The 25,869-nt window shown below is 37.2% G+C and overlaps 1 protein-coding gene and 1 long non-coding RNA gene across 4 annotated transcripts; both read left to right on the top strand.

Annotated features, from left to right (window-relative positions):
- Positions 1 to 4: 4 nt before the first annotated feature.
- PRPS2 (phosphoribosyl pyrophosphate synthetase 2) lies at positions 5 to 25,620 on the top strand. 2 transcript variants are annotated; one of them, XM_042809714.1, is made up of 8 exons: positions 5 to 205; positions 10,087 to 10,270; positions 13,022 to 13,042; positions 16,665 to 16,763; positions 17,792 to 17,916; positions 20,514 to 20,687; positions 23,828 to 23,987; positions 24,915 to 25,620. In XM_042809714.1, exons 1-8 carry the CDS (start codon positions 84 to 86, stop codon positions 25,005 to 25,007), a joined length of 978 nt encoding a protein of 325 aa, XP_042665648.1. In that variant the 5' UTR covers positions 5 to 83; the 3' UTR covers positions 25,008 to 25,620. The 2 variants fall into 2 exon arrangements, with proteins under 2 accessions (XP_042665648.1, XP_042665649.1); XM_042809715.1 differs by lacking the exon at positions 13,022 to 13,042.
- Positions 220 to 5,512, top strand: LOC122155663. Of its 2 annotated transcripts, none has more exons than XR_006167289.1 (2): positions 220 to 309; positions 5,160 to 5,512. It is a non-coding gene; the product is annotated as an uncharacterized LOC122155663 (long non-coding RNA). The 2 variants fall into 2 exon arrangements; XR_006167290.1 differs by lacking the exon at positions 220 to 309 and adding an exon at positions 321 to 1,013.
- Positions 25,621 to 25,869: the final 249 nt, after the last annotated feature.

The raw sequence follows: 25,869 nt of genomic DNA, 5'->3' as shown, positions 1-25,869 counted from the left end.
CGCCGGGGGGAATCGTTCTCTTTCTGTCCCGGCTGCAGGAGTATCCGCTCGCCGTCACCTCCCTCCCCTCCATCCCTTACGCCATGCCGAACATCGTGCTGTTCAGCGGCAGTTCCCACCACGACCTGTCCCAGCGAGTGGCCGACCGCCTGGGGCTGGAGCTGGGCAAGGTGGTCACCAAGAAGTTCAGCAACCAAGAGACCAGGTGTGTGGCGCGGTGGCGGCCGCTGGGGGCGCGCGGAGTCGCCTCTCCCCGCCCACGGCCCCGGAGCGCTGTCTCCTGAGCTCGGTCGCTGGAGCGTAGTATGGGTACGGTCGGGGGTTATGAGCAATCTTGTGTTTGCGGATCGTAGCTAGCTCTCGTGTGACGTTTTCCTGAGCCCCGAAAGTTCACGGTGCAGTCGCTGTGTTGCCTTCATCTTGCAGCTTCCTAGCCTTCATCTAGGCTTAGCTTCCTAGCGAGCGATGTGCTCTTGCTGCCGAGAAGGCTAATGGTATCCAGGGCTCTGTTAGGCAAAGTATTGCCAGCGGGTCAAGAGAGGTGATCATTCCATTCTACTCAACATTGCTAAGTGCTGGCTCTAGTTCCAGGCTCCCCAGTACGAGAAAGATGGTTGTATTGGTAGGAGCCCAATGAAGGGCCACCGGTGTGCTGGAGGCTGGAGTGCCTCATCTGGGAGGAGAGCTGGGGCTGTTCAGCCTGGAGGAGAGGAGACTCAGCTGTCTATTTTATCGAATTCTATAAACACCTGAATTGTTATTTGTAGGTGCGTAGAAAGGGCACATGCTGCCCAGAGAGGCTGTGCGGACTCTTCCTTAGAAATATCCAAGAGCTGAATCTCCAAGAGCTATTTGGCCGTGGGCCTGGCGCCCTGCTGCTGGGGCAGGGACTGGAATAGATGAGTTCCAGAGTTCCCTTCCAACCTCTAATGTTGGCTGATTCTGTATGAGCCTACATTTTTACCTGCTTCTGAAACACCAGTTCCCGACTCTGGCTAGCCTCTGCAATTGTTGTATGTTTATTTTCATCTGTTCTTGTTCTGAATTTCCCAAACAAATGTGTTTGCATTGCTTTCTGTGGAAGATTAATATATTGTGCTCTGAAATTGCTCTCACAAAGCTCTTTGTTCAGTGTTTTTTTTGTTCTTAGCCAACATGCTCTTGTACTACTTATACCTACTGACAGTATTTTAAGCCCTCTTCGTCCACTATTTGCACCTCCTGATGTTTGCACCCTCTTACTCTCTTCATTCCCGATTAAATGAAGTTTTAAATCTCAGATCTTTCCAACCCCATGATTGCTTTATTGCTTTTCGATCTCTTTTCTGAATGATTAAACTTAACTTGTGTTGTTCATTTGATTGCATGATTTTCATGCTAACTTATTATTTTGTTTGTTTGTTTCCTCTCCAAAGATTCTTATCTTTAGTTCTGCAGCTTGCTAAGTTTTACACAGAGATTCTTTGATTTACATTTTGTCCAAGGTAGAAACTTACCCCCAAAGTTTGCCTATCTAGTTTGATGCAAATGAAATAAATGCCAGGTATCAGGATAGAATAAATTCTCGTCTGCTGTTCTGCTTATTTTTCCTGGCGAGCAAAATTGGTCTCTGCCATCAAGTAGGTGGGTAGTGGTGGCTGCAAGATGTCAGTGGTTTGGCTAATCTGGCAATGCCAGTTTATTTTTCATGGGCAAGTAGGGACATATTGTGGTATAGATAAGAGGATGGAATCTAATCTAGCAATTATTTCTGGTTGCTTCTGTTGCAGCTTTGCTAAACAGACATGCATATTTTTTTTTTTGCTTTTTTTCCCTTTTTCAAGAACTTAATGTCTTAATGCTTACACTCTTAAGTGTTTATTTTCTTGTTCAGCTTCATACTACTCAGATTCTGAAATGAAGCTCATGTTTCCCTTCAGCAAGTACATTTGTACCAACTATGTAAATTATACTGTTAATTTTGAGTGGGTAATCTTTTTAGTTTTCTTGAGCAACTTATTCAGGATATTTGAGCAACAACTATTCAGGATATTTGGTCTTTCAGTTCTGTGGACTGACTCTGAGAATTCCTGTACAATATATTTAAAATTAAACTGCAGCTAAAATGTATAAGATATTTATGCTGCAGTGTTCCTTTTCTTGTTTATCATACAGTCTCCTTAGCAAGTTTTCTTAGTGTGTATATAAGCAGAAATTTTTCTTCCCATATAAAAAACAGTTCTTTAAAAGGTAGTACTTGGAAATTTATGTGTAAGTTAATTGGCACTACAAAATACATTGCAGTATTGCAGAATAATGTGACCTAATATTTAAAAGACTTGGAAAACCTTAAGCCTTCCAATGGCTGTCAGGGCAGAACCTTGTGCAAATAAGTAAGCTGTGGCCTAAGGGTTAATTAACTTTTGCTTTATGTCAGATCTGCTAAAAAGTTTCAGAGAAGATTCTCCTTTTTGTTGAAAATCTCTTTTTTGCTGTTTGTTGCTTTATGTTAAAAGTAAATCTGAATTATGTGTATCTTGATAAATGTGTGCAGTCATAGGCTTAAATACGTGCCACAGGGTCCAAACTGGAAGCATTTTACTTGAGAACTTCATGTAATCTGGCTTGCAGAATGGAGTGCTTGGAAAGTGATATTAAAGATTTTATATTATATTTTGGCTCAGAGATGCTCTGTGTCCCCATCCTCAGTAGATGCAAGTGATTTTGAAGAACTAAACCCTGAGGTTAGCCAAGGACAGGGCTGCTATTTCTATGGAAAGTGTAACTAAATTAACAGGTGCTTTATCAACTTCAGGAAAACTTAAAATTTTAAGTGCTTGTTGTAATTTATAGTGAGATTATGGCGTCTGTCAGTATGTCTGTTCTCATGTTCTTCAGTCATTCAATATTCCTACAGATTTGGAACTAAGAAATGTAATATCAGTGCTAGAAGAGGTGCTGGAAGTCACAGGTAGCATTGACAGATGTCCATCATCCTCCATATATATATATATATATTTTTTTTTTTCCTTTTTCTATCTAAACAACATGGAAATACTTTCCTTCATCTACCAGAGCAGCTGACCTTAACTGAAGCAGGAAGAAAACTCTTAAATGATATCTGATTGTGGAAGATGTTTCTTTTATTTATAGCTTGTACATTAAGCATGTGTGCAGGCCACTATGTCATCTTTGGAACATGGTTGGTACCACCCTCTCACTCACCCAGTAAAATGCTAGGACTGCAGTGGAAACTTAGTTTGTCTTCAAATCCCCACAAGGATCTGCCATCAGTGCAGTTTGGAAGGCTGGAGCAAGAGGGCAGGAATGAAACCCTTAAACAGGCACCATGTGAAACTGACAGATATATAATAGAAACACATAAAGCACACGTGCTGTTTTCACAAAATTGTCTCCAAAGATACTTAGAAGACACCTGATTGTAATAGATACATAATTAAATGACACTGTATATCACTATGGGGAGATTGTGGAATCTCGTTTTGAGGTATTTAAAACCTATGAGGATGGTTTCCTGTGCACCCTATTGTAGTGAACCTGCTTTAGCAAGAGGTGGGACTAGATGATTCCTGCCTACCCCAGCAGTTCTGTGGGTGTGATTCTGTATGTTTAGCTTTCTAAAAGCTATTTATTTTAACTCTTTATTTGAAGTACTTGTTATTTTCAAAATGGAGAAATTGGAGTCATAGATTACATCCTCTCACACACTTCTCTCCTAGGGGAGGAGTTGCCTTCCATCCATTCGTATGAGTTTCTTAACTTTCAGGCTGAAGTCCTTCTAGTCTCAGCAGACTTAGGAAGAAGGGAACTGGAGTGAATTTGGAGGCTGCCTGTCTGCAGATTTCTTTGGCTGCTGGGGCTGGGTTATTTTCGAATCATCAGCTTAAAGTGTGTGTGGTTCAACTTTACAGAGGAGGCATGTATTGGCTACAGAGAAACATTGTGTACTGTATGAAAACAGCTCTGCTGTTGTTATGAAGGTCATTTGTTTGTAAATGAATACACTTTAGTCCAAGTTACCTGTTTTAATCATGGAATTGAGGAGAAAGTAGCTGATGCTTCCGCAGTTAATTTTTACAAGAATAACCCTCTATTTCAAAATGGGATCATGATCAGTTTGTTATGTAATATAAATCAAGAACAAACCTTTCTTTATCAGGAAACTTTATCAGTGCTACTTATCATGGATGCACAATTTAAATGGCTGAGATTTTCTTTGCTTGAGAACAGTCTTTAGCATTTTCTTCCCATTTTCCCCTTGATGTACTTCAACTCTTCTCTTGCAGTTACTGTATATATCTGGGATGCAACTTTGGTATTTTTCCCACTCTGATGTTTCTCTGGGCTCTAGTTATGGTGCAGGGAAGCTCAGTTGGTAGGATTTGGGGTATTGTGGGATGTGCATCTCTTTTCATACAGCCCAAGTACTTAGCAAATGATTCACACCTGGAGCTGTAACACTGCTTGGGGTAGCTGAAGATGGCTGGGTCCCTTACTCCTGGTTCTCACTGTAGTGAGCACAGTGAGACTGGAGGAATATTTTTTTACTCATGTGGCTGGTTAGGGTAAGAATTATTTCCAGATTGCATGTTTTGTATGTTTTGCTTACGTAGGAACTCAAGATACAGTTAATATGCTAGTGTACTGTATTGCTAATAGCTCAGACTTACAAAAAGGCCTGAAACTCCTTGAAAGCTCCTGATTTGAGACTTCTGCATTATTGACTTTGTTGTCAATTGTGTGCTTCTTATGGAGCCTAGACACATGAACCCCCGGCCCCCCCCCCCCCCCCCGAAAAAAAATGCTTGTGTTTTTTTTTTTTTTTTTCCACCATTAGGACAGGGACAGTTGGAAATGAAAATCTAGTTGGAGATTGGCCTTGCAACTGTTTGTCGCAGCGAGAGAGCCAAGAGCTGAAGAGATAATATAGGTGCCAGGAGGTGTGGAATCCTTACAAACCTACAATAAAAACGCCATGGTTCTTGTTTGCTTTCTGCTTTGATGTTCTGTTATTTAAATAACTGTGCATAGTTCAGGGGATGGGAGTGAGCAGGAAGATTGCTGAAGAAACTGGGATTCCCCATCCCCTGCCCCAACTGGAATTTGAAAGCATCTGCAGTTTAAATGATCTGATTTATTTTTTTTTTTTTTCCCCAAAGGAAATTCCAACATCAAGGAATTTGGGATTTTTCCTGGAATCTCAGCTCAAGTGCTGTGAGGGAGCAAAATCTCACCATAGCCTGTCTCCAAACCAGCCAGACTGATACAACCCCTGTGCAGCTCCACAGGGCTGTAGTTCCTTTCAGCACGCTCTCAGTTGTGCTGTGCAGGACACAGCTGCGCTCAGCTGATCAAGCAGCTCTGCAGCTCTTCAGGAGCTCATGATTGATGGAGGTGGATCTCATGAATCTGACATTTTTATTGCTTGATACTGATGCAAAATGATGTGTTCATTGTATAACATCATGACAGCTAAAATATTTACTCAATAAATTGGAGGTCTTGCATTAAAGACTTTGCTCTGCAAATTTGTTCACAAAGGTAAAGTTCACGCACACCCCTCTGCTCAGTGCTTCCTATTGGATGCTTTTTGATGATGTGCACATTCAGTACGTGGTTTTTTTCAGATTGCTCTTGAGGTATTGATTCCTCTAGCATGCTGTGTGAGGACTCTAGACGCTTAATTTTGGTGGTATCTGTTAGTTTCAAAAATGTCTGAAGTACAAAGCTCTCTTATTGGCACCTAAGTTGCTTGGCAAAACTTAATTATTACTAGTATTGCTAGAACACTCATCTTCTGTTATATTTTCTTTTTAGGAAGTACACAGAACCCCTTAGCTGCATGATTTTGATTTTGGACTGAATCCTAGCTGTTGTCTGGTATTATTTACCCATTTAGTGTGGCTTCACATACTTACTTTGCCTGCAGTGTCTTTCTGAGTTATGATATACAAATCTAAAATTCCCAGTGCTATTAATTTAGTTGAGAATGCTCAGTCTGCTGTTATCCCAGTTTTGAATTTTGCTTTATGAATGTTTCAGCCATTTAAATGTTTTATATATAAGTCATTCTCAAAACTTATCCTTAACGTATGGTTAAAAGTCTGCCTAAGTTTCTGCTTGTTAAATTGAGCTCTGGAATCAGTCTTCATGAGATGAAAATGATTATCAACACTCAAACTTTATTTTCATTATGTCTTGTCTTGCACTCATCTTTCCTGGCTAGCAGCATGTGCTTGTGGATTCCATGCAACTGGATTGAGTAAACTTAGTTAACTTTGCTATTAATCTGGGTAGTTTTTACTTTAAAGCACTATTAGGTGATTTCAAGGCTTTTAATGTACAGGTTCTGTTTACTCTTCTTGAATGAAAAGTTTATGTAAACTGTTGCCAAATAGCTGAATTTGATTCAGTTGCATAAAACAAACAGAGCTTGTAATCTTGAGGCAATAGCTTGTTCTTGCGTCCTTCCTCTGTGCCCTGACTATGGGGAATTGTTTAAACAACGGCCCCAAGTGTATTGGCAGTTAATTAGGTCATGATACAGATAGCTGAAATGAAATCTAGTAGCAGTGCTAATATAATAACAAACATGAGGATGTCTGCTGTTAGCCTGTGGTCTTTAATAGAAACTTAAGATGCTTCATACAATATTTGACGTTGTAGTTGATAGTGTCTTACTGTCTGTCTGTTCAGACCTGAGTGTTTAAGAATAAATAATAAAAAATTTTAAATAGTAGAGATAAGCAGCAGTTGGCTGAGCCTAGGCATTAGCTCTCAATACCTGACTTTGAGAAGGTAGGCAGTGAGAGATATTAATCTGTTGTTTTCTAGTTGATTGGGAGGAGATTTGTGCAATAATAACATTGTTGTTCTCTGGCAGCTATAATTAGATCCCTCTTCAGTGCTATGTACAAGTATTAATTTAAACTTGATTTATTTTAATCTGTACATGCCTTCTGTGTCCACAAGGAAATATATATATATATATATATATATATATATATAAAAATATAGATACGTTTACATTTCTGTGTGCTGAATATGTATGTCTTTTTGACCTGAAAAACATAAGCAAAAAAATGCGGAAATGCATCAAGAGATGAAGTAGCAACGCTTTTATTTTCTAAGTTGTTTGCAAGATGAAAAAGTTATCCCAAACCCAAGGGCATTGAAAAGACAGTGGTTAATGACAGTGTAAGAAGCATTACTTCAGGGCCATTGTATCAACCAGATCTATATTTATCTCAAAATATATTCCCTTCCCTTTTTGAAACTTGTTATTTCTTAGTGGACTGCTTAGAAATGACTGTTTTAAGGGAGTAAACATTTCAGTATGTTATAAATTCAGTGTTCTTTCTGTATATAATGAACATTAAAATCATATATTTTTGCTTTTCAGCAAAGCTTGTTCCTATTACATAGTGCATAGGAAATTACTGGCTACATCTTTTTATGCACATACTAAAATTGTGTACTGCCATTCTTTGTCACTCCAGTGACGTTCTTCCATGGAACTGGTAGTATTTTCTTTGTTGCTTTCTACTTACTCCTCCTTTGCAGTGGTTCCTAGGTTAACATCAAGAACAGAAGTATAACTTCATAGTCTTGAAACACCTGTCACAGAGCTTTTGCTATATGATGATGGTCTTCAAACCTATTCCAAAGGTTTGATATGTGACAGCACTTGCTTTAAGCAGTTTTGTGCAAGTGCCAAGTAATGATATATATTTTTTTAATCCTCATCGTAATAGCTGTAATCATCAATGGTGAGTAAAGCTGCATATGCAAGCTAATGAGTCGATGCTTTACTCATAGCTAAACTTCTGAGATGAGGAGGAATGACAGGTTTCTTAATTTTGTTTAATCTGGGAATTGGACCATGGTACTCCAACAGATCTGTTTTGCACAAGGCTTCTAATTAAGGTTAACATCTTCTAGTCATGGGACTAGATGCTCTAGCTTCTGTCTGAACTTAAATTGTCTTGAATAAAAATCAAGCTAGAAAAATATTTAGGATTTCAGAAATATTTTTCATGTTTTTCTGCAAATAGAGCTATTGCTCAGAGCAAAAACAGTGTGTAACCACAAATTTAATCACTCCACCTTGATGGGAGCCTCAAAAGATAGGAGAGGCTACCACTGAGCTATCTGAAGATGACGCTGTTTCTCACTGTCTCTATCCTCCTACTTATCTTTACTTGACATTTTGTTTTCATTTGGCTATAAGAAATGGCGTTGGTAACATCCTTAAGCAAAAAGTTATTAAATTAATGAGATGGAGAGGTTCTTTTTATAAATTGTTTTGGGAATACAAGAACTGAGGACAAGGAGCCACTCATTCTCTCTTTAGTGATCTTGGTTGCTTTCTTCATGGTACCATAGGTAAAGTGAAAATGAAAACACATTGACTTGAATAAAAATTGAAAGCAGAAGAGTGCAGTGAGGCAGAGACTGAACAACAAGATGAGAGTCAGGGAAGTTGAAGAATAAAATGTAATTGGAGAGATAAATAGATTAAATTAGGAGAGAACCACTACTAATGCAAGGAGTCACAGGCAACAACTGGATGGATATGGCTAATAGGGTAAGCTCAAGTATGAGTGTGGATAGTGGAGCAGGCTCAAGTAGCCAGGAGGAAGATGGACCAGAAATTAGATTTAGAGTTAAGGTTGCAAAATAAAGCACCCAGGTTACATGGCTATGAAGGAAGGGTGCTTGTGTATTACCTTCTGCATCTGCTTTATGACATTGTCTTTAATTGTGTGATCACATGTATTTTCCACAAGACTCAATCTTTCAGTGCTCAGCATGAAGCTGCACATTGCTCAATGAGGGGGAAACAAAATAATAGCTGCTACTTAAATCAGCACAGTCTGTTTGCTGCAGTTGAATTTTATTCTAGTTTGCACACCTTCAAAGGGACAGGCATTCCTTTCTGACAGGTACTTTGTGGCAGCTTTCAGAGTGTGACTAGTCATACTGCACTCAACTATCATGATGGTAATAAATCATGTGTTTGCATGTCATTAAGATGTTCTTAAGCAATAAATTCCTTTGTGTTCTGTAGCTACAAAAAGCTAATAATCTTGTGCAGCACCCTGGAAGCTGATGAATTAAATCTGCTTGGACTATGCTTGACTAGAATAAGCCTCACTGTGAAGAATGCGTCAGAGAAACCATTTTACCCATATCTGGACCATTTGGATGGTTTCCAGCTAGAGCTTTTTGCTTATTTCTGTCTTTGGTCAGTAGTTAACCTTTCAAATAAGGGCCCAAGATATTTAGCTTTCAGTGATTTAGACTAATTTATGGTAGCATGGGTTTGAAAGATCTGATTGCCTCACTTTGGAATTCTGTCTATATATTTTCTGGGTATTTTGCCTGGAATCAGAGGAAAATGCAGGTTAGTCTGCTACTTTTGTGAGTAATTTTTGGAGTAACAGGTGTAATAATTGAATATGGTTCAACAGTAGACTTCTCTTGATTTGTTCTAGAATGGAAAAATATCATATTCAACTGCTCTGCTTGAATTTTCCTGAAATCTATAGAAGAGTAAAGCAACTCCTTGATGCCAACATGAGTACATGAGCTCATGTAGAGCAAACAGAGCAACTGACAAAATGTGCTAAGATTTGAGTTGCATTCAGCTGTTGGTGAACAGGTTTTTGCTTGAACTTTTTTTTCCTGTTTTAAATACCTTGCTTAGATCTGGTGGTGTACCTTTTCACTTCTAACTTTTTAACTGATTTTTTTTTTTTTTTTTTTTTTCCCCAAAGAGTTTGATACTTTCCTCTTCTAAAATGCAGTGATTTCTTGAATTTATTCATGTGTTTACAAAAGAAAATAAAATTCTATTTTTAGGCTGAAGTAAATTTTAGTCTGGCTTCTATTGAAATAGACTTTGTATCAAGGGCAAAATTACCCAAACCAATATTTAAAAAAAAAAAAAAACAAAAAACCAAAATCTTACTCTAAATGGCTGTAAACCTACAAATGTTTGTTAAAATAAAACTGTTTGTCTGCTCTTTAATAATGCTCTTCCTGTAATTCTAGTGACTAAACGGCCATCTTCTACTCTTTCAGTGTAGAGATTGGTGAAAGTGTGAGAGGAGAAGATGTGTATATTATCCAGAGTGGCTGTGGAGAAATAAATGACAACTTAATGGAATTGCTCATCATGATCAATGCTTGCAAGATTGCATCATCCTCCAGAGTCACTGCAGTAATTCCATGTTTTCCATATGCTAGGCAAGATAAGAAAGACAAGGTAGGTGAGAAATGTGTGATTTCTGAAGTGTTTTCTCAGCTTCTTCCTTTAGAACTTTGAGATTAAACATACTTTCATAAACATTTTAGAGTTTTATAAGGTGTTTTTCCTTTTGCTCTTCCTTTAATGTTCTACTGTGATAAGAAATTATATAATTTGCAAATGAATTAAGTGATACAATACATAATTTTTTTCTTTGTTTTCCTAAGTGATGAGGCCTTCAGTTTGAAAAAGTAGATTCATCCTATGTTTGTGATATTCCAGAGTATTCTGCTAGGAAATCTCACCTTTGGGACTGCTTTTTCTGCTTTTTTCTAGTTTTCCTTTTTCTTTTCTTTATATGAAGAGAGTACATGTAATTAGTACAGTTTAATAGAATTAAATCCTAAATTTGGAGTGCTGTGAGCATTTTGCAGGTAGTTTTTAACCTAAATGAAAGAAACTGATTTGTTCTACAATGCATAAGGATAATGAATAAAAACAATTACTTATGCTGTAAGGTAGATCTAAAAAGAAAGAAGTTTATACATAACAATTTGAAATAATTAATTTTAATTGATGAAGGCCAAAAATTGAGTAAAAACCCTGAAACACTTCTTCTTTTTCTCAGCCAGGTTGGATGAGGTCCTGGGCACCCTCACCTTGTGTTAGATATGGAGGTTGGCAGCCCTGTCTGTGGCAGGGGGGTTGGAGCTTGGTGATCCTTGAGGTCTCTTTCAACCAAGCCATTCTATGATTCCCTGAATTTGGTCTGCTGTAACTGATGAATAACGTACCAGTTAAGCCAAATTAATAAGGCACTAACAAGTTTGATATAAAATAAAATTCACGAAGCATAAGAAACACTTAACCTTTTGTCTCCATATATATACAAAAAACCTGATGTTACTTTCATCAAAACTCACTGGAAAAGAACTAACAAGTGTAAATCAAATTGTAATACTTGTCTTTTGAGAAAGTTTTCCTCGCTCATACTTTTTTAAATGGACTGCCCCTTTTTGCTTTGTACACTGGGCAAAATCTGAAAGCTCTGTTACTTTCATTCAACTATTTAAAATGTAACAAGACTGACAATGCGGAAGATAAAAATACTTGCAGGTATTACAGAAGGCAGAATTCTCAGCCTCTAATGGAAAAGGTAAATGGAACAAAATTACTTTCTAGTATGTTTACACTGTAAGTGTAGGCTTTCTTATACAGCACTGATATTGTGCTTCCAAAAACTGAATTCAGGGGTTAGGTACAACCTCCCTGTTCTTCATATAGATCTTTTGGAACTTCATTTTGCTGTGTTCCTGTATTGATTAAAGCTCTCCCTTGACTAGGAGTGCAGAGGGATGAATTTTTTTATTTTTATTTTTTTTTAATCGAAATAGCCTGGAAGGGAAACAAGCTCTTCTTCAAAAGGGAAGGAAGGTATCTTGGTATGGTTTTGTTTCCAAATTAGTACTCAAAGGTTCTCATGTACCATCATAAAAGCTTTTATTTTAAGGGAAGGATGAGTATGTCCCAGCTTGTGTGCATCTAAGCAATAGCTTGTTAGGGGTACCCAAAATTCATATGACAGGCTTTCAAGAGATGGTTAAACCACATGTATGGTGGTTCAGTATCTTTCTTTAGAACATACTATCTTTTGAAATACTACTGGAAGATGAGTAGCGTGGGAAAGTATGGCACTAATAGAGATTCTGAGTATTATTTCAGACTGTTCTCTAGGCATCACTGTGTTCTCCTGCAGTTCTAGGCAAACTTTTTCTTTTTTTCCACTTTTTAACCTCTGTTTTGCAATTGAGAAAACATTTGTAATCTTTGGAAATTAACCTTGGTAGTTAACCTCCATGTTGCACAGTAAGCTATGATATAGATGTCGACATTAGGTAGCTTATTGACCATGAGATCCTTCCCCTTGCTGGTGGATTGCATCACATCACTTGGTCTTTGGTCTGTGTTTGGCCTGTGCTTTGAGTTCGAAGCATCAGTGAAGTGCTCACTGTTTTCTTACAGTGGTTATAAGTGGATTTTCTTCTCTCTGACCCAAGGTACTACTGTTACTTGTTTGAATGTGAGGTGAATCCCTATCATTGCTATCTGGATGCTGGCTTCTGATTTAAGTTGCTGGCTTCAATTCATAAAGAACTAAATGGAATGAGTCCTTGCTGTTTGAAATACCACCTTATTCTTCATGGAATAAGATGACTGAAAACATTGCAAGTCTTAATTTATTTATTTAACTAAAGGGCCTTGTAGTAAAGCATTGTATTCTGAGCAAGACCTGTGTAATTCATCATGAGAATATTAGTATTGAGCCTTGGACTAACTATATATGAGGTAGTTTGGCTGTCAACAGCGGTTCCAGTGGTCTGTGCCAGTTTTCATGCTTATGCAGCTGAAGAAACAGAGGTTTAAAAAAGGAGGAAAGAAAGAAAGGGGAAAGGATATTTTAAAAAAACAAAACAAAAAAACCCACAAACTTGTCCAGAGTCCTAGAGAAGTTGATGAATTGATTTAGACATGATCAAGTGCTGTCATAAACTAGATTACTTCTGATACACAAGCTAGCTACTTTAGTTCAGGTGCTTTGACCATGGTTGCATTTAGGCATCCTCTAACTATGCTAACCTTCAAAGCCATGGGAAAAACATCTATATAGGATGCAGGATGCTTCAGAGATGCTTATGAGATGTTAGAAGTATAGCAACAGGTGAGTTTGGTGTTCTGCAGCTCATGTAACTTTGTTTTTTTGATTTGTAGAAGGGAGCCGTGGAGCGTTGGGTAGGTATCTTTTTTTTTTATTTTTTAAATCTAACTCTATATATTTCCATTAACATGGCCTTAAAGGGTGAAACTACTGGGTTACATTATATATAACTGGAAACGTTTTCAGTTTCACTTCTTGATTTCAGTTGTGTTTCACCTGGGCCATGATATTAATTCTGTGGAATTTGCTAATAGAGAAGTCCTAGCTTCTACTTAAAATTTACTTGGATGTTTAATGATGTCAATTTCTAAAGCTTCAAAGCTTACTTCATATCCAAAATATAAATTTAGGTAATAAATTAGTGAATGTTCAGTATCCATACATTTCACAACTGGCTTTCTTGGAAGTGAAAGTTCCAGTTATAAATCTTGGGATTTTCTTGGACTGTTGTTTTTGTTGTTTTTTTTTGTTTGTTTGTTTGATTGTTTGTTTTTTGTTTGGTTTGCATGTGATGTATTTTGAGCAAGACAATGTAATAAGATGCTTAAAGGCAACAAAACATTAATCTTGACAGACTCCTCCTACTTTCCTTTGCATAGATATTCTTGTGAGGGTGTTTTTATTAGCTTTGTGGATTCTTCCTCTGCCCCTGGTAATTTTAAAAATTGCAAATAACTTTGTAACACATTATAAAGGAAGTAATCATTTATATAACTGTCTCTATAAGTGAGTGGGAAATTTGCTTAGGAGCTAAAAACAGTGCTTTTTTTTTTTTTTTTTTTTTACAATTTAGTTTCTGTACATAATTTACTGTCGTTTCATGCTTATAATTGTGAAACTAATTTCAAACTGTATCAAAAATGAGACAACAAATATAGTGAATCTTCTTGTGTTCCTACTTTTCATCTGAAGCAAACATCACAAATTCTCCAAGATATAAAGGAAATCTTCAGTTCCCATCTACCTTTATTTCTGAATAATGAAGCCAGGTTATCTGAGGTTCTCATGAATATACTTCTTTTGATTTTAAAATAAACTTCAGTTTGGATCATTTTATAATAATTGCTTACCCAGAAAAAAGTTTTTTGAAACTTAAATTCTTTTGAACATGTCATCAAATGTGTTAGTTTTGTTTATTTCTTAATGCACAGTTTTGTGTAGAGGAAACTGTCAGATGGCCACACGCTTCATTTGTCTTAACCTCCTGTTAGCCCACCCTTGGAAAACAGATTTTGATGTCTGGCTATCTTTCCCTCCAAGACCCTATGTCCAACATGTAGGCAATCTGTGATGTGCATAACTACTAAATGAAGTTACCTAGTGGTAAAACTTCCAAGTTCTTCCTTCTGGAATTCAGCCTGCAAGGCCAGTAGCTGAAAGAAGTACCAGTTGGTAATGTATTCATTTGCACTTGGTGCAGGAAAGGTGGTTGTTATGGCTTTTATTTGTGCTGATGATACTTGTGGTATTGACACATGAGACAAGCGAAGTGGTAATCTCATTCAACAGAAGTGAATAAAAGAAATTCACTGTTCCACCTGAAGGTAGAAATGGCAAACTTTTTATGGGAATTTGCCTTGATCAGCTAGGCTGAAGCAGTTACTGGTTTCTACCAGAAGCAGTGGTCCTCTTTAGCTGTCTTCCCTTCTGTTTTTGCTTCCTTGTCTGGCTGCTACGGGTTCAGACAAGCAGCAATATGAAACACAGGGGAAGCTTATAGACTGGGAAGAAGGAAGGGATGGGATAAAGAGGGGGGCGGATTTCGGGTTTCAGCATTGTCTGTTAATCCACCTCATCAAACCATGCCTTCACAAGGAGCTGATAAGAGAATGCTTGGTGGTGGAGTCCAAAGAGTAGGTACTAAATCTTTGTTCTTTTATGTGTTGCCAGGGATTTGAGTATCGTGAATCCTAGCTTTGAAATGTCTGTTTGAACTGCTAAGGTGAACTGGGATGATCAGGAACCTGAATGGCATGAACCAGAACACTTCTACTAATTGATAGAAATATTCAGAAAGTTTTGACCAGCTTGCACGTAACAGAACCCTTATAGAATTGATCTTAAATGAGGAGCAGCATAGTCCTCACTTACTAGAAAATTCATGTTTGCTGCAGCTATAGTGGTTGCAAACTGTTATGCAAACCATATGCATATGAATTGCAGTGATCAAGGGAAGCTCAGCTGCCATTCACATCTTCAGTGTTTCTTAGACAAACCAAGTGAGGACAATATTTTTGTGCAATGCAGAATCAAAACTAGTGTCATTTTCTAAGTGAGAATTTTCTTGATGATAAACTTCAAACCATAAAAAATGAATGCAGTATCTTGGTCTCTTTTCTGGAAATACGTTGTCATTCCATACATTCAAACATGGAAGTGCTGAGTTTGTATCTAAATTACCAAAAGTTCTGAGGAAAGTAGTGTCTCCTTGGTTTGATGTAGACAAAATAGCATCCATTTTTAAATAGCAGTAGTTCAGATTATTTTTGGTGATGCCTTTGAGCATCAGTGAAAGAAGAGCAGAGATACCCCGTAATTATGTGTGGAGGAGAATGGTGTTCCTGAGAGGTTAAATGATGCTATTTGATAAAGAAATGTAACGAGAGAAAATACCTTGTGATCAAAACCCAAAGTCTAATTGTGAGAGGGCACCTCTGAATTGCAATTCTGTTTTAATGCTAATGACGTTAGTGCTAGCTACCAGTCATATTTAAAGGCAGGTAAAAAGGAGAAAAAAAAAAAAAAAAAAAAAAAAAGACATTTCGATTAATGTTTCCATTACAGACAAAGCTGTCTAGGGCAACATAGCTAAAAAATCTGAAGGAACTTTAAAGTTAACAAAGACTGCAAGAAAAAAAAAAAAAAAGGTATCTTCCAGTCATGATTTCCTTTTCTTTTCACGTTACTGTTTGTTCTGCATCATTGTCAGCTTAAAAAAACCGCTTGGGTTTAATTTTGCTGATTATATTTTTGCTCTTCCTTTGCTCTTTTCACTTCTCTGTTTTTTTTTTTGTTTGTTTGTTTGGTTTTTTTTGTAGTTCTTTTCTTCCATGCCTTCCCTTGCCCCTTTTGGTGATTCTAGATTACTAATCACATCCAATAATTAAGCCTGCATTCACAAAAAAGAATAAATAAATAGGCGGGGGCTTGTTCCTCTGCCTACGTGGATCTCTTATAGGTTTTACTGTGTGTGTGATGAAGAAATGCTTGATACTAACGTTGTTTTAAAGTGCTTTTTTCCTCAAAAATTGGGTTTCCTCTCACTTTGTTCTTCATATTTTGTTACTTTTTATTATTCACTTTTTAATGGGTAGGTGCCTGAGAGTTGGATATTTACGTATGGGTAGTGGCTTAGAGAAATTGAGGTTCTGTTTTTGTGCTACGGAAAAGCCAACTAAAAGTTTGAAATAAAGGAGCTGGTAAATCATATCTCCAATTCTGTTTGTTGGTAAAAATTAATAGGAGGCATTATTAGGCAGATTTTTTAAACCAGTTTAAAGCTCCTAAATGTTTTGCTGAGTTCAAAAATCCTAGTGGCATGAGTAGCTATTGACAGGCTAGTTTGGCTGAAGTTATGGAGCTCTTCATAGATTCCAGCTATTCTAAAGAAAAAGAGATAAAAGTAACTAATTATCTGACACCATGTATTCCGCCTAAATGCTTTTATAATGTAAATATTTGTGCTTTATTTCTCAGAGTCGTGCTCCAATCTCTGCAAAACTTGTTGCCAACATGCTGTCAGTTGCAGGGGCTGACCACATCATCACCATGGACCTGCATGCTTCTCAGATCCAGGTAACTATAAGTTCTTCCTAACTGTGAGTAGGTGATCAAATGAATAAAGAGATGCAAGAAAATATTACTTCTGTTTATTTTTTTCCTAGTTCTGCTTTTTGAAGGAGACCAGCTTTTATCTTATGGGGTGATTTTATGGGCATTTTGAGTAGGTATTGGACGTTGGAGTCTTCAGTGGAATTTTTCAAGGCTAGTATAAGGGCTTCTAGAACATACAATGTCCTTTTATGGGAGGAGCTCTCTTAATCTCTCACTGGTTTTATCAGAGTGCACAATACAGTTTGGTTGGTACAACCCGGGGAACATTATTCACTTAAGAGAAGTGGAGATGGAGACTGGAAATTCATTTGCTAGCTCTACTATTGAACCAGAAAATCACAAAACTGCTGCTCAGACACAGAGCAGACATTTTGTCATTCTGTCATGTAAAACTTTTCAAGTTAACTTTTGGGGGGTTTTTTGTTTGTGTGTTTTTTGAGGAAATGCTTTCTTTTCCTCCTTTTGGCGTTCTGTTTATTCAGAGCTTCAGTTGTGCTAAGTGGTTGTCATGCAGATAAAAAGCAGTTTTAATTTGTGGTTCAGTATAGATTTGTTGTTAAAAACTGCACAAAAAGACACGTTCCTTTCTTGCTGACCAGTGCTAACTTAAATTCTCCATATTGAAATACTACTGTTTGTGTCAAGTAGTTGCAATTTATGGGAGTTAAATATTCCTCACTGGATTTTTTTGAGAGCTTTTCATACGCATGAGTTTATGTAGGTGCCTAAAGGGAATCCTTTCTAATTTAATATCATTTGATAACAATTGTTCTTCATTTTCTGCTCTTGAGTGAGATTTTTAGAGACATTACCATTTGTTGAACTTCCACTGAATTTGGTAGAAATGAGAGGGAAGAATTAGGCCACTATAAAATACTAATTAAAACCTTGCTATACCTGAAATGCAAGGGCTTGATTCTTTTCCAGTGCCTTCATTCGAAGTAAGGTATAAATGTGTATTCATGGAACTCTTTTTCTTTTTGAACTAGGGTTTCTTTGACATTCCAGTAGATAACCTGTATGCAGAACCTGCAGTGCTGCAGTGGATTAAAGAAAACATTTTGGAGTGGAAAAACTGTATCATAGTCTCACCTGATGCAGGTGGTGCAAAAAGGTACTATACCAGCCTAAGACTAAGTGATTAATGAATGTTAGTCTAGTCATCTTTTCGATCATATGACTTTTGCAAGATACAGAGTATATGTCTGGTGAATCTAATTGCATTGTGAAAACAGAATGACTACTTTTCCAATGTTTTTCAAGCTTGAAAACGTTCAGGAGTTTTCTGTACTCTAAAGAATTTTTTTTTTTTTCTCTCTCCCTGTATATGACCTTGTTTGCTGAATCCCTATGCAGGAGGGAAGATACTTTTCTTGCTGCTTGCTTGCTTTAGTCCAGTTGCTACACCTATTCCTGCTTTATTCTGGAACTGCCTAAGTTTCCCTTCTCTTTTAAAGCCTTTGGCCTATCTCCACTGTACCTGCTGGCATCTAGGTAAGCTCTTGCTTGGATCAAGTTTCTTTTTTTCTATAAGTTATTACAAGCCTATCTCCAAGTTGCACGTTGTGTATATTGGAAAAAGAAGATGACGTTTTGGTTTGGCTGAAGTTGAAAATAGGAAAGCCAATTAATTGGGGTATTTCTTCATTTGCAGCATGTGTTACTCATTTAGGAAAACTGTTTTGTTTTCTAATCAGTAAAAACTAATGCAGAAATTGAGGAGCACACTATCTGTGAGATGATAACCATGTTTTACTCTCAAGTTACTGGTCACAAGGCTTGTAGAAACTGAATGGGAATGAAGAGAAATAAGAATCCTGTAATTCCAAAAAGTTTGGAGTGTAATTTAGGGGATGTAATGAAACACTGCCACACTGTGATTCTAATTGAAGACTTTTTGTCGTCTGCAGTGTGCTCATGGTGTTCATATTCAGATAACTGGGAAGTGTGATTAGAACTGTAGAGCTATTCCTGTTTAGATTCTTCAAGTTAAAGATGTGAAGAATGTGAACTACAGAAAGCATTTTTTGTCAAAATACTCCAGTCAATTACATTTCTTTGTTACTATGTGAATATTGTTGTTTTCAAATGAAAATGCATACAATTTATTACAAAATAATCCACTAGTTAAAAATCAAGTCAGAAAACACTTTTTCTCATAGCAAATATTTTTATCAAATATTATTGCTATCACTTATTTTTATTTGTATTTTATGAAGTTGATGATAATTTATTTTTGCTGCCTTACTGAAGGGTAACCAGGCAGCTGCTGCTGAAGCAGAGGAGGAATTTGCTCTCTGTAAATTCAAAGCTTCTCCCTCACATCATTTAATATGATGCTGAGAAGATGGTTGGGCATTTCCATTCAAAGCATGTGGACCTTCAAAATAATTCTTAAGTTAATGAAAACTGAAGACAATTTTTTTTTTCCACACTATTAAGTTTTAACTCAGAAGCATTAAAGAAATTTGCTTGTGCACTCATTTGAAATATCTTTTTTCTTACTGTTTGCTTGTTTTTTGTTGCTTACTAAATTTTGTGGCTGAAATAAGGCATATGAATCTATTGATACCTCAGTGCCCCTGAATTAGTGAGATGTACTATGAAGTTACTGTATTATCCACACGCACAAATGTCCATGCGAGTTTGTAACAAAAAAACTCCTTCATTTTTGAGTGGCAAAGAAACAAAACTGTTTTCTATTGAAATGTGCACGTTACTAACCTTGCTAACAACAGTATCAAAATATTCTTCAAAAGACAGGCTGCAAGGCTGTGCTATAGTGTGGGACAGCAGTGTTATTTATTCCTGTGTTTATTGCTATCTTGTCAAACCTGCTAACCCTGGTATATTGAAAGGTTTGAATAGAGCAGTTAGAAGTCTATAACAAAGTTTACTATAGGAAGTGTGTCTGGCCACCAGTGGTTTCCCTGAAGAGTTTAAAAGATCTTTGTCAATCCAATGTATTGCTAGAGAGGTGCTGGTGAAGTAAACTACTTGATTTGTAGAATCATAGAATGGCCTGGGTTGAAAAGGACAACTAGTTTCAACCCCCCTGCTATGTGCAGGGTCGCCAACCACCAGACCAGGCTGCCCAGAGCCACATCCAGCCTGGCCTTGAATGCCTCCACGGATGGGGCATCCACAGCCTCTCTGGGCAGCCTGTTCCAGTGTGTCACCACCCTCTGTGTGGAAAAATATCCTCCTAATATCTAAACTAAATCTCCTTTGTTTTAGTTGAAAACCATCCCCTGTTGTCCTATCACTAAATAGATTGCTTGTCATGTGCTGCTGAAAGAATTATTAATCACAATCAACTGATTTATTTGCTGTTTACCTGTTTTTTTTTCCCCTATGAATTTTGTTTCACATTCCAGCAAGGGTGTTACAAGTTAGGATGCTGAAGTGCTTATAATTGGAGCTATCTTAGACTACATATTGCAGCAACTTAATGAAAGCTTGTGAACACTGAAATGTTTTCAAAGTCAAACTGAATTTAGAAAATACTCATCTGGACTATAGCTTAAGTCACTGGTTAGTTTATTAACAGTGAATTAAGGGTGTTTCTAATATGTCTCACCACTTGCAAAAATCTGTGCAGTTACTTAAAAGCAAGAAATCTTGCAAACTGTTTCAAGGCAAATAACTAAGTATGATTCTGTTCTTTTAAAATAGTATTCTGAATGTATTGTATTTCTCCCTGTCATCTAGGGTTACTTCAATTGCTGATAGATTGAATGTGGAATTTGCTCTCATTCACAAGGAAAGAAAGAAGGCAAATGAAGTGGACAGAATGGTCTTGGTGGGCGATGTGAAAGACAGAGTAGCCATTCTTGTCGATGATATGGCTGATACATGTGGCACAATATGTCATGCAGCAGACAAGTAAGTATTATTATGAAGTTATTCAGTGTCTCATGCTGTAACCTGCAGATAGCAGATGAACACAGCTGCTACGTACTTATAATTCAATCTGACCTCTGTGCAGTGAAGTCACTCTGATTCTTGACTCGTTGTCCTGTAATCAAGCTCTGTCCTTCTTTATAACACGGAAATGGGAAGACTTACAGAAATATAATGTGTGCTTGCAGCCTGGAAGGCCAACTGTATTCTGGGCTGCCTTAAAAAGATGAGAAAGAGGTGATTGTGAGGCCCAACGTGGAGTACTGGGGCCCCTAGTACAGGAAGGATGTGGAGCTCTTGGAGCAGGTCCAGAAGAGGTGGATGATCAGATGATCAGAGCGCTGGAGAACCTCTCCTAAGAGGAGAGTGGAGGGAACTGGGATTATTTAGCTTGGAGAAAAGAAGGCTTCAGGAGTACTTCATTGTGGCCTTCCAGTACTTGAAGGGAGCAGATAAACAGCCATTCCCCCTCCTGTGGAATAGTGGGTGGATAGTGATAGGACAAGGGGGAATGGTCTTAAACTGAGACAGGAGAAGTTTAGGTTAGATATGAGGAGGAAGTTTTTCACACAGAGGGTGGTAACACACTGGGAACAGGTTGCCCAAGGAGGCTGTGGATGCCCCATCCCTGGAGGCATTCAAGGCCAGGCTGGATGTGGCTCTGGGCAGCCTGGTCTGGTGGTTGGTGACCCTGCACATAGCAGGGGGTTGAAACTCAATGATCATTGTGGCCTTTCCATTATTCTAATCTGGATTTGGATAGAGGGCAGAATAAAGAGAATGTTGTGGAAGGGATTTTAGCCATCTAGTGCATTTTTCAGTTTTGAGGCAAAAATGACAGAAAATGATCCTTTTCTTCACTAGATTTATATTAAAAAAAAAAAACCTTTTTTTTTTTCCTGATGTTCAGTGTAGATTTAATATTTTTGACAAGTGTCTTCAATTTAAAGCACACTTATCCTTTTCATCCTAGGAGCTGAGAATACGTTTTCTCACTTTTTGTTTAGAAGGTAGTTGAAGATTGTTTTCATTTCCCCCCACCACTTCCCCTCCACTTCCCCCCACCACTTCCCCTCCAGACTAAAGAACCTCTATTTCTGGAGTCTTTCTGAGATTTCTAGGCCTTTTCTCTTTGCTAATGCCCTCATGGTTCTCAGGTTGTCCAGTTGTTGAAGTATGTGACAGATTCACTATCTGGACTGAGTTCCTATTAATGCTCCTTTGGAAGTATTACTCTATGACTTTCAGACTGGCCTTACAATGGTATATTTAAGGGTATTAGTAAGTTGTATGTTTTTTCTGCAGAAGCTGGAATTACTGGCTGTGCTGAACTCTGTTACTGTTTGTAGCCTTAAACATTTCCTGTAGCTCTCACCCACCTAAAAAGAAGTCCCCAAAAAAATAATAATAAAAAAAAGAACTGCTAATGCATGATAATCCTTACTGTTGTGGCTTCGTGAAAACTCAAAAATGCATAACAGCTATTCTAGCTTCAAAGACATCTTGGCAAACTGGAGACATAGAAACAACTATAAGAACAGATGTTAGGCATGAAGAGATGAGCAATATTAGACTGATGTGCTCCAGCTCTTCCACCTATATTCCTGCATGTGCTGCCAACTTAGGTTTTAGAGGTCATGGGCTGCATTCTGAATTTGGCCCAGAAGTCTGAGTTTTAAAATCTTTGCTTCAAAGATCTTGTCTTGGTATAGTTGATATCAAAGGCCACACTCGTATGACTGTATGTAGTTGCATTTTGAAAGTGGGAAGGATAAAGCATGGGATGATTTTAAATGTCTGCTGCTGAACACTTACTGCAGCATTGCTTCTCTTGCATGTAATCCTTTATAAAGCTAACATTTCAGTTGAGATATGTGGAATTTTTCTTCCTGCCTGATATATTTGTAGATGCTATGAATATACAGAATAGACTTGCATTCAGAATAGGGCCATGTGATACTTCCTGCCTGAGTCATTTCAGTTCTGCTGAAGTAATAGAGTGAAGAAAGAAAAAAGAAAGGTCCTTTTTGAGTGATACTGTCTTATATGATGTTCTTGTCAGCAAGTAGTGATTTTCTTTAATGCCAAATCTAGATGGGATGTACATTATGATTAATCAAACTTGTTCATCAAAATACCTTAGACCTTTCTTTATCTTAGCACCATAGATGCATATCTAGCAGATGAACTAAGGAATTTGTTTCTAGATATAGCAGGTGAACTTGCTGAAGTGTTCGTATTGCCCTCCTAGTATACCCTCACTCTATTGTAGTGACCCTCCTTGTAGATTGCAACTACCAAATGTAGTGCAAGGAATGATCAGAATCCTTTGATTCTGATGAGTCATTCAAAATAAGATGTTTGTGTTCTTTCTTTTTCCAGTCTTTCTGTGCTCATGCTACAATTTGATAACATATCTACTGTTGATGGCTTCCATCTGTCTTGACTGCATTTGTAGTCTTTCATAGCTGTGAATGTCTGGAGGCAGAGAGGCCAATCAAAGCCAAATTAAGTGATTGTGACTCATTCACAAGTTTTTCTAGCTCTTCAATCTGTGCAGGTTTTCTCCTGTGCTGTATCATTTTTCATTGTGCTTGGATCAGCAGCATGTCTTTCCACAAGCTTTGCAAGACACTAGGCTTTTAATCATTAAATACTTTTCTTCCTCAGTAGCTTTGTCCAAGCAGAATAGTTTGAATTACAAATTAAAGCAAAGGTGCACAATGATGGAGGCACAGAGTTGTGAATACCACTATCCAAACAGTTCTTCCTGAGAGGAAAAGTTATGCTGTGAACTAGTTCTATGATCTGTTCATGTGGTCATAAGTACAGCACATTCATTTAGTATTACTGCTACTGATAAGAAGTTTGTTAATTAAATAAGGTTTTTAGCAGTTACTTTTGGTAAGACATAGTAGTCATATAAACTGAAAAAGTTCAAAGTTGTCAGAATTGTTTTGTAGATATTTTTATCTTCCTGTAGCTTTCAGAGGATTTTATGTGTAAAATTGCTCTTAATGTGGGCAATTTGTGAAATTTTAGCCTTATGAAGGTCTTACCTGTCTTCATGTATAGCCATATATTTAAACATGCATTACAGCTTACTGCTTTGTATTCTGCAGGTTAGTATCTGCTGGAGCCACCAAAGTTTATGCTATTCTTACTCATGGCATCTTTTCTGGTCCTGCTATTTCTCGGATTAATAATGCAGCATTTGAGGCTGTTGTGGTAACTAATACAATCCCCCAGGAAGAGAAAATGAAACACTGCCCCAAAATTCAGGTACTCTGTTTTTGTCACTTGCTTAAGTGGATTTACCTTTTGTTATTCTCTGGTGCTAGAGTTTGTGCCTTTTGCTGAAAATAATATTCACAAATACGCTGTGCAGCTTTGTTGTTTGCAGAACATTCTGCTAAATCATGCTAAAGAAAGGGTGATTGAGGTAGCATAATAAATTATTAACAATGTATGATACTGCAGCAGATAGATTATGCATGGCTGAAAGAGTAGCAAATGTAAAATTTGCTGATTTCTTTTTTAAAACTATGTTAATCATATGAAGTCTGAATGCAGAAACACTAGTTTATCATGATAAAAAGCTTAGGCTTCTTCATTTTGTTTGAAAATACAGTATAGAAAATGTCCAGGATAAACTTAACATATGCTTGCTTTGAAAACCAAACTGAAAGTAAAAAGTTAGCTTACCTCAGTAACTTCTACATGAGGTTATTCTGGAAAGTCGTGTCCTGTTTCTTAGTGCAGAGTGGAGGAAAGCCTAAAATAGTGCTTTTTAAATGTTACTCTGAATCAAGTAAAAAATGCTTAATTTTTTACTTACTGGTGCAAGACAGGCATTTAAAAGGTGCATTTCCATTAAATCGTACTTGTGTAGACACTGCCATCTGATGGCTGGAACAGTTTCTGTTTGGCAGTGTGCCCTGTGCAACATTGAAGTCTTCAGCAGTATGCCTGTGTAGAAGGAACTCAGCATTTTTATCTTGTTTTATTTCTTGTTATTAGTATTGTATTGTTATTTTCGTGTAGGTTAATTACCTAGTGCTTTAATGTAATTTTCCTACATAGAAGATGTAAGAGAATAGAATAGTAAATTGAATTTTTGTATACAGTTTCTCTATAAACTGTGGTTTATTGTTCTTGTTATCCTATAAGAAATTGTCATCCTTACTTTTTTGTATTTCTTTCTTTCAGTTTATTGACATTTCCATGATCCTGGCTGAGGCCATTCGAAGAACACATAATGGTGAATCTGTATCTTACCTGTTCAGTCATGTCCCCTTGTAACTGCTGGAGGTTACATCACAGCTTTTTGAAGTCCTGTCAACTCTCGCTGTTGTTTTTAGCAATGCATCTCAAACACAAGAAATCAGTATACTTGTAAAATTCCAGAGCTTGTATGTTTAATTATTATATATGTCTTGTAATTAGCATTTTTTTGTTGTAAATGGACAATAAATCTGTCTTGCAGAAACTTTCTGTGGATTCCCTGGAGAGTTTGGGAAATTTCTGTGTTCTTTTATATGCTCCTCACTTTCTACTGAGCTGCTGCTTCAGATCTTTTTTATATACAGAGCTACTGAATGTCTGTTCACAGAACTGAATGAAATTTATGCACAAGTTTGTCTGTGTTAAGCTAAGTGGTGCAGGGTTGGACATCTTGCATCTATTAATCTTTCAGGCAAGCAGATGGTGACTTTTGTTTAACAGCCATGATAGGCTGCTATTTTGTAAGCCATAAGAGTTTAAACTTCCTTTTAATTTTAAGGAACTGTTGACACATCATAGTATTAACTGTTTCATACATTTTTTTGTTCCTTTTCCACATGATATATAGGGCTACTGTTTTCTTTTGTAAAGCTCTCAGTGTTTCATTGCATTAAATCATTTTGTTAATGTCTATTTTGTGTGGTTACTGTCTTTGTCAAATTTATGCTTCGATATCCTGGGATGATTTATTTCTTCCATTTCAGTAATAAGGATCAATCTTTAATCATGAGCAGTTTCCTTTGAATTTTTTTTTTTTTCCCCTGTAGTTTTTAATATTCCTTGAGTCCATACAAGTCATTTCATGGCTGTTTTCCTGTTAGTATTGTAAAGCTTCATTATGCACAGTCCAAACAGTAAACTTAAATACACTTACATTCAT

This window comes from Centrocercus urophasianus, unplaced genomic scaffold (assembly GCF_019232065.1).
Source record: "Centrocercus urophasianus isolate 14NV4802_14NV808 unplaced genomic scaffold, USGS_Curo_1.0 seq_12, whole genome shotgun sequence".
In the NCBI taxonomy this organism is placed as follows: domain Eukaryota; kingdom Metazoa; phylum Chordata; class Aves; order Galliformes; family Phasianidae; genus Centrocercus; species Centrocercus urophasianus.
This window is presented reverse-complemented; position numbering and strand designations above follow the sequence as displayed.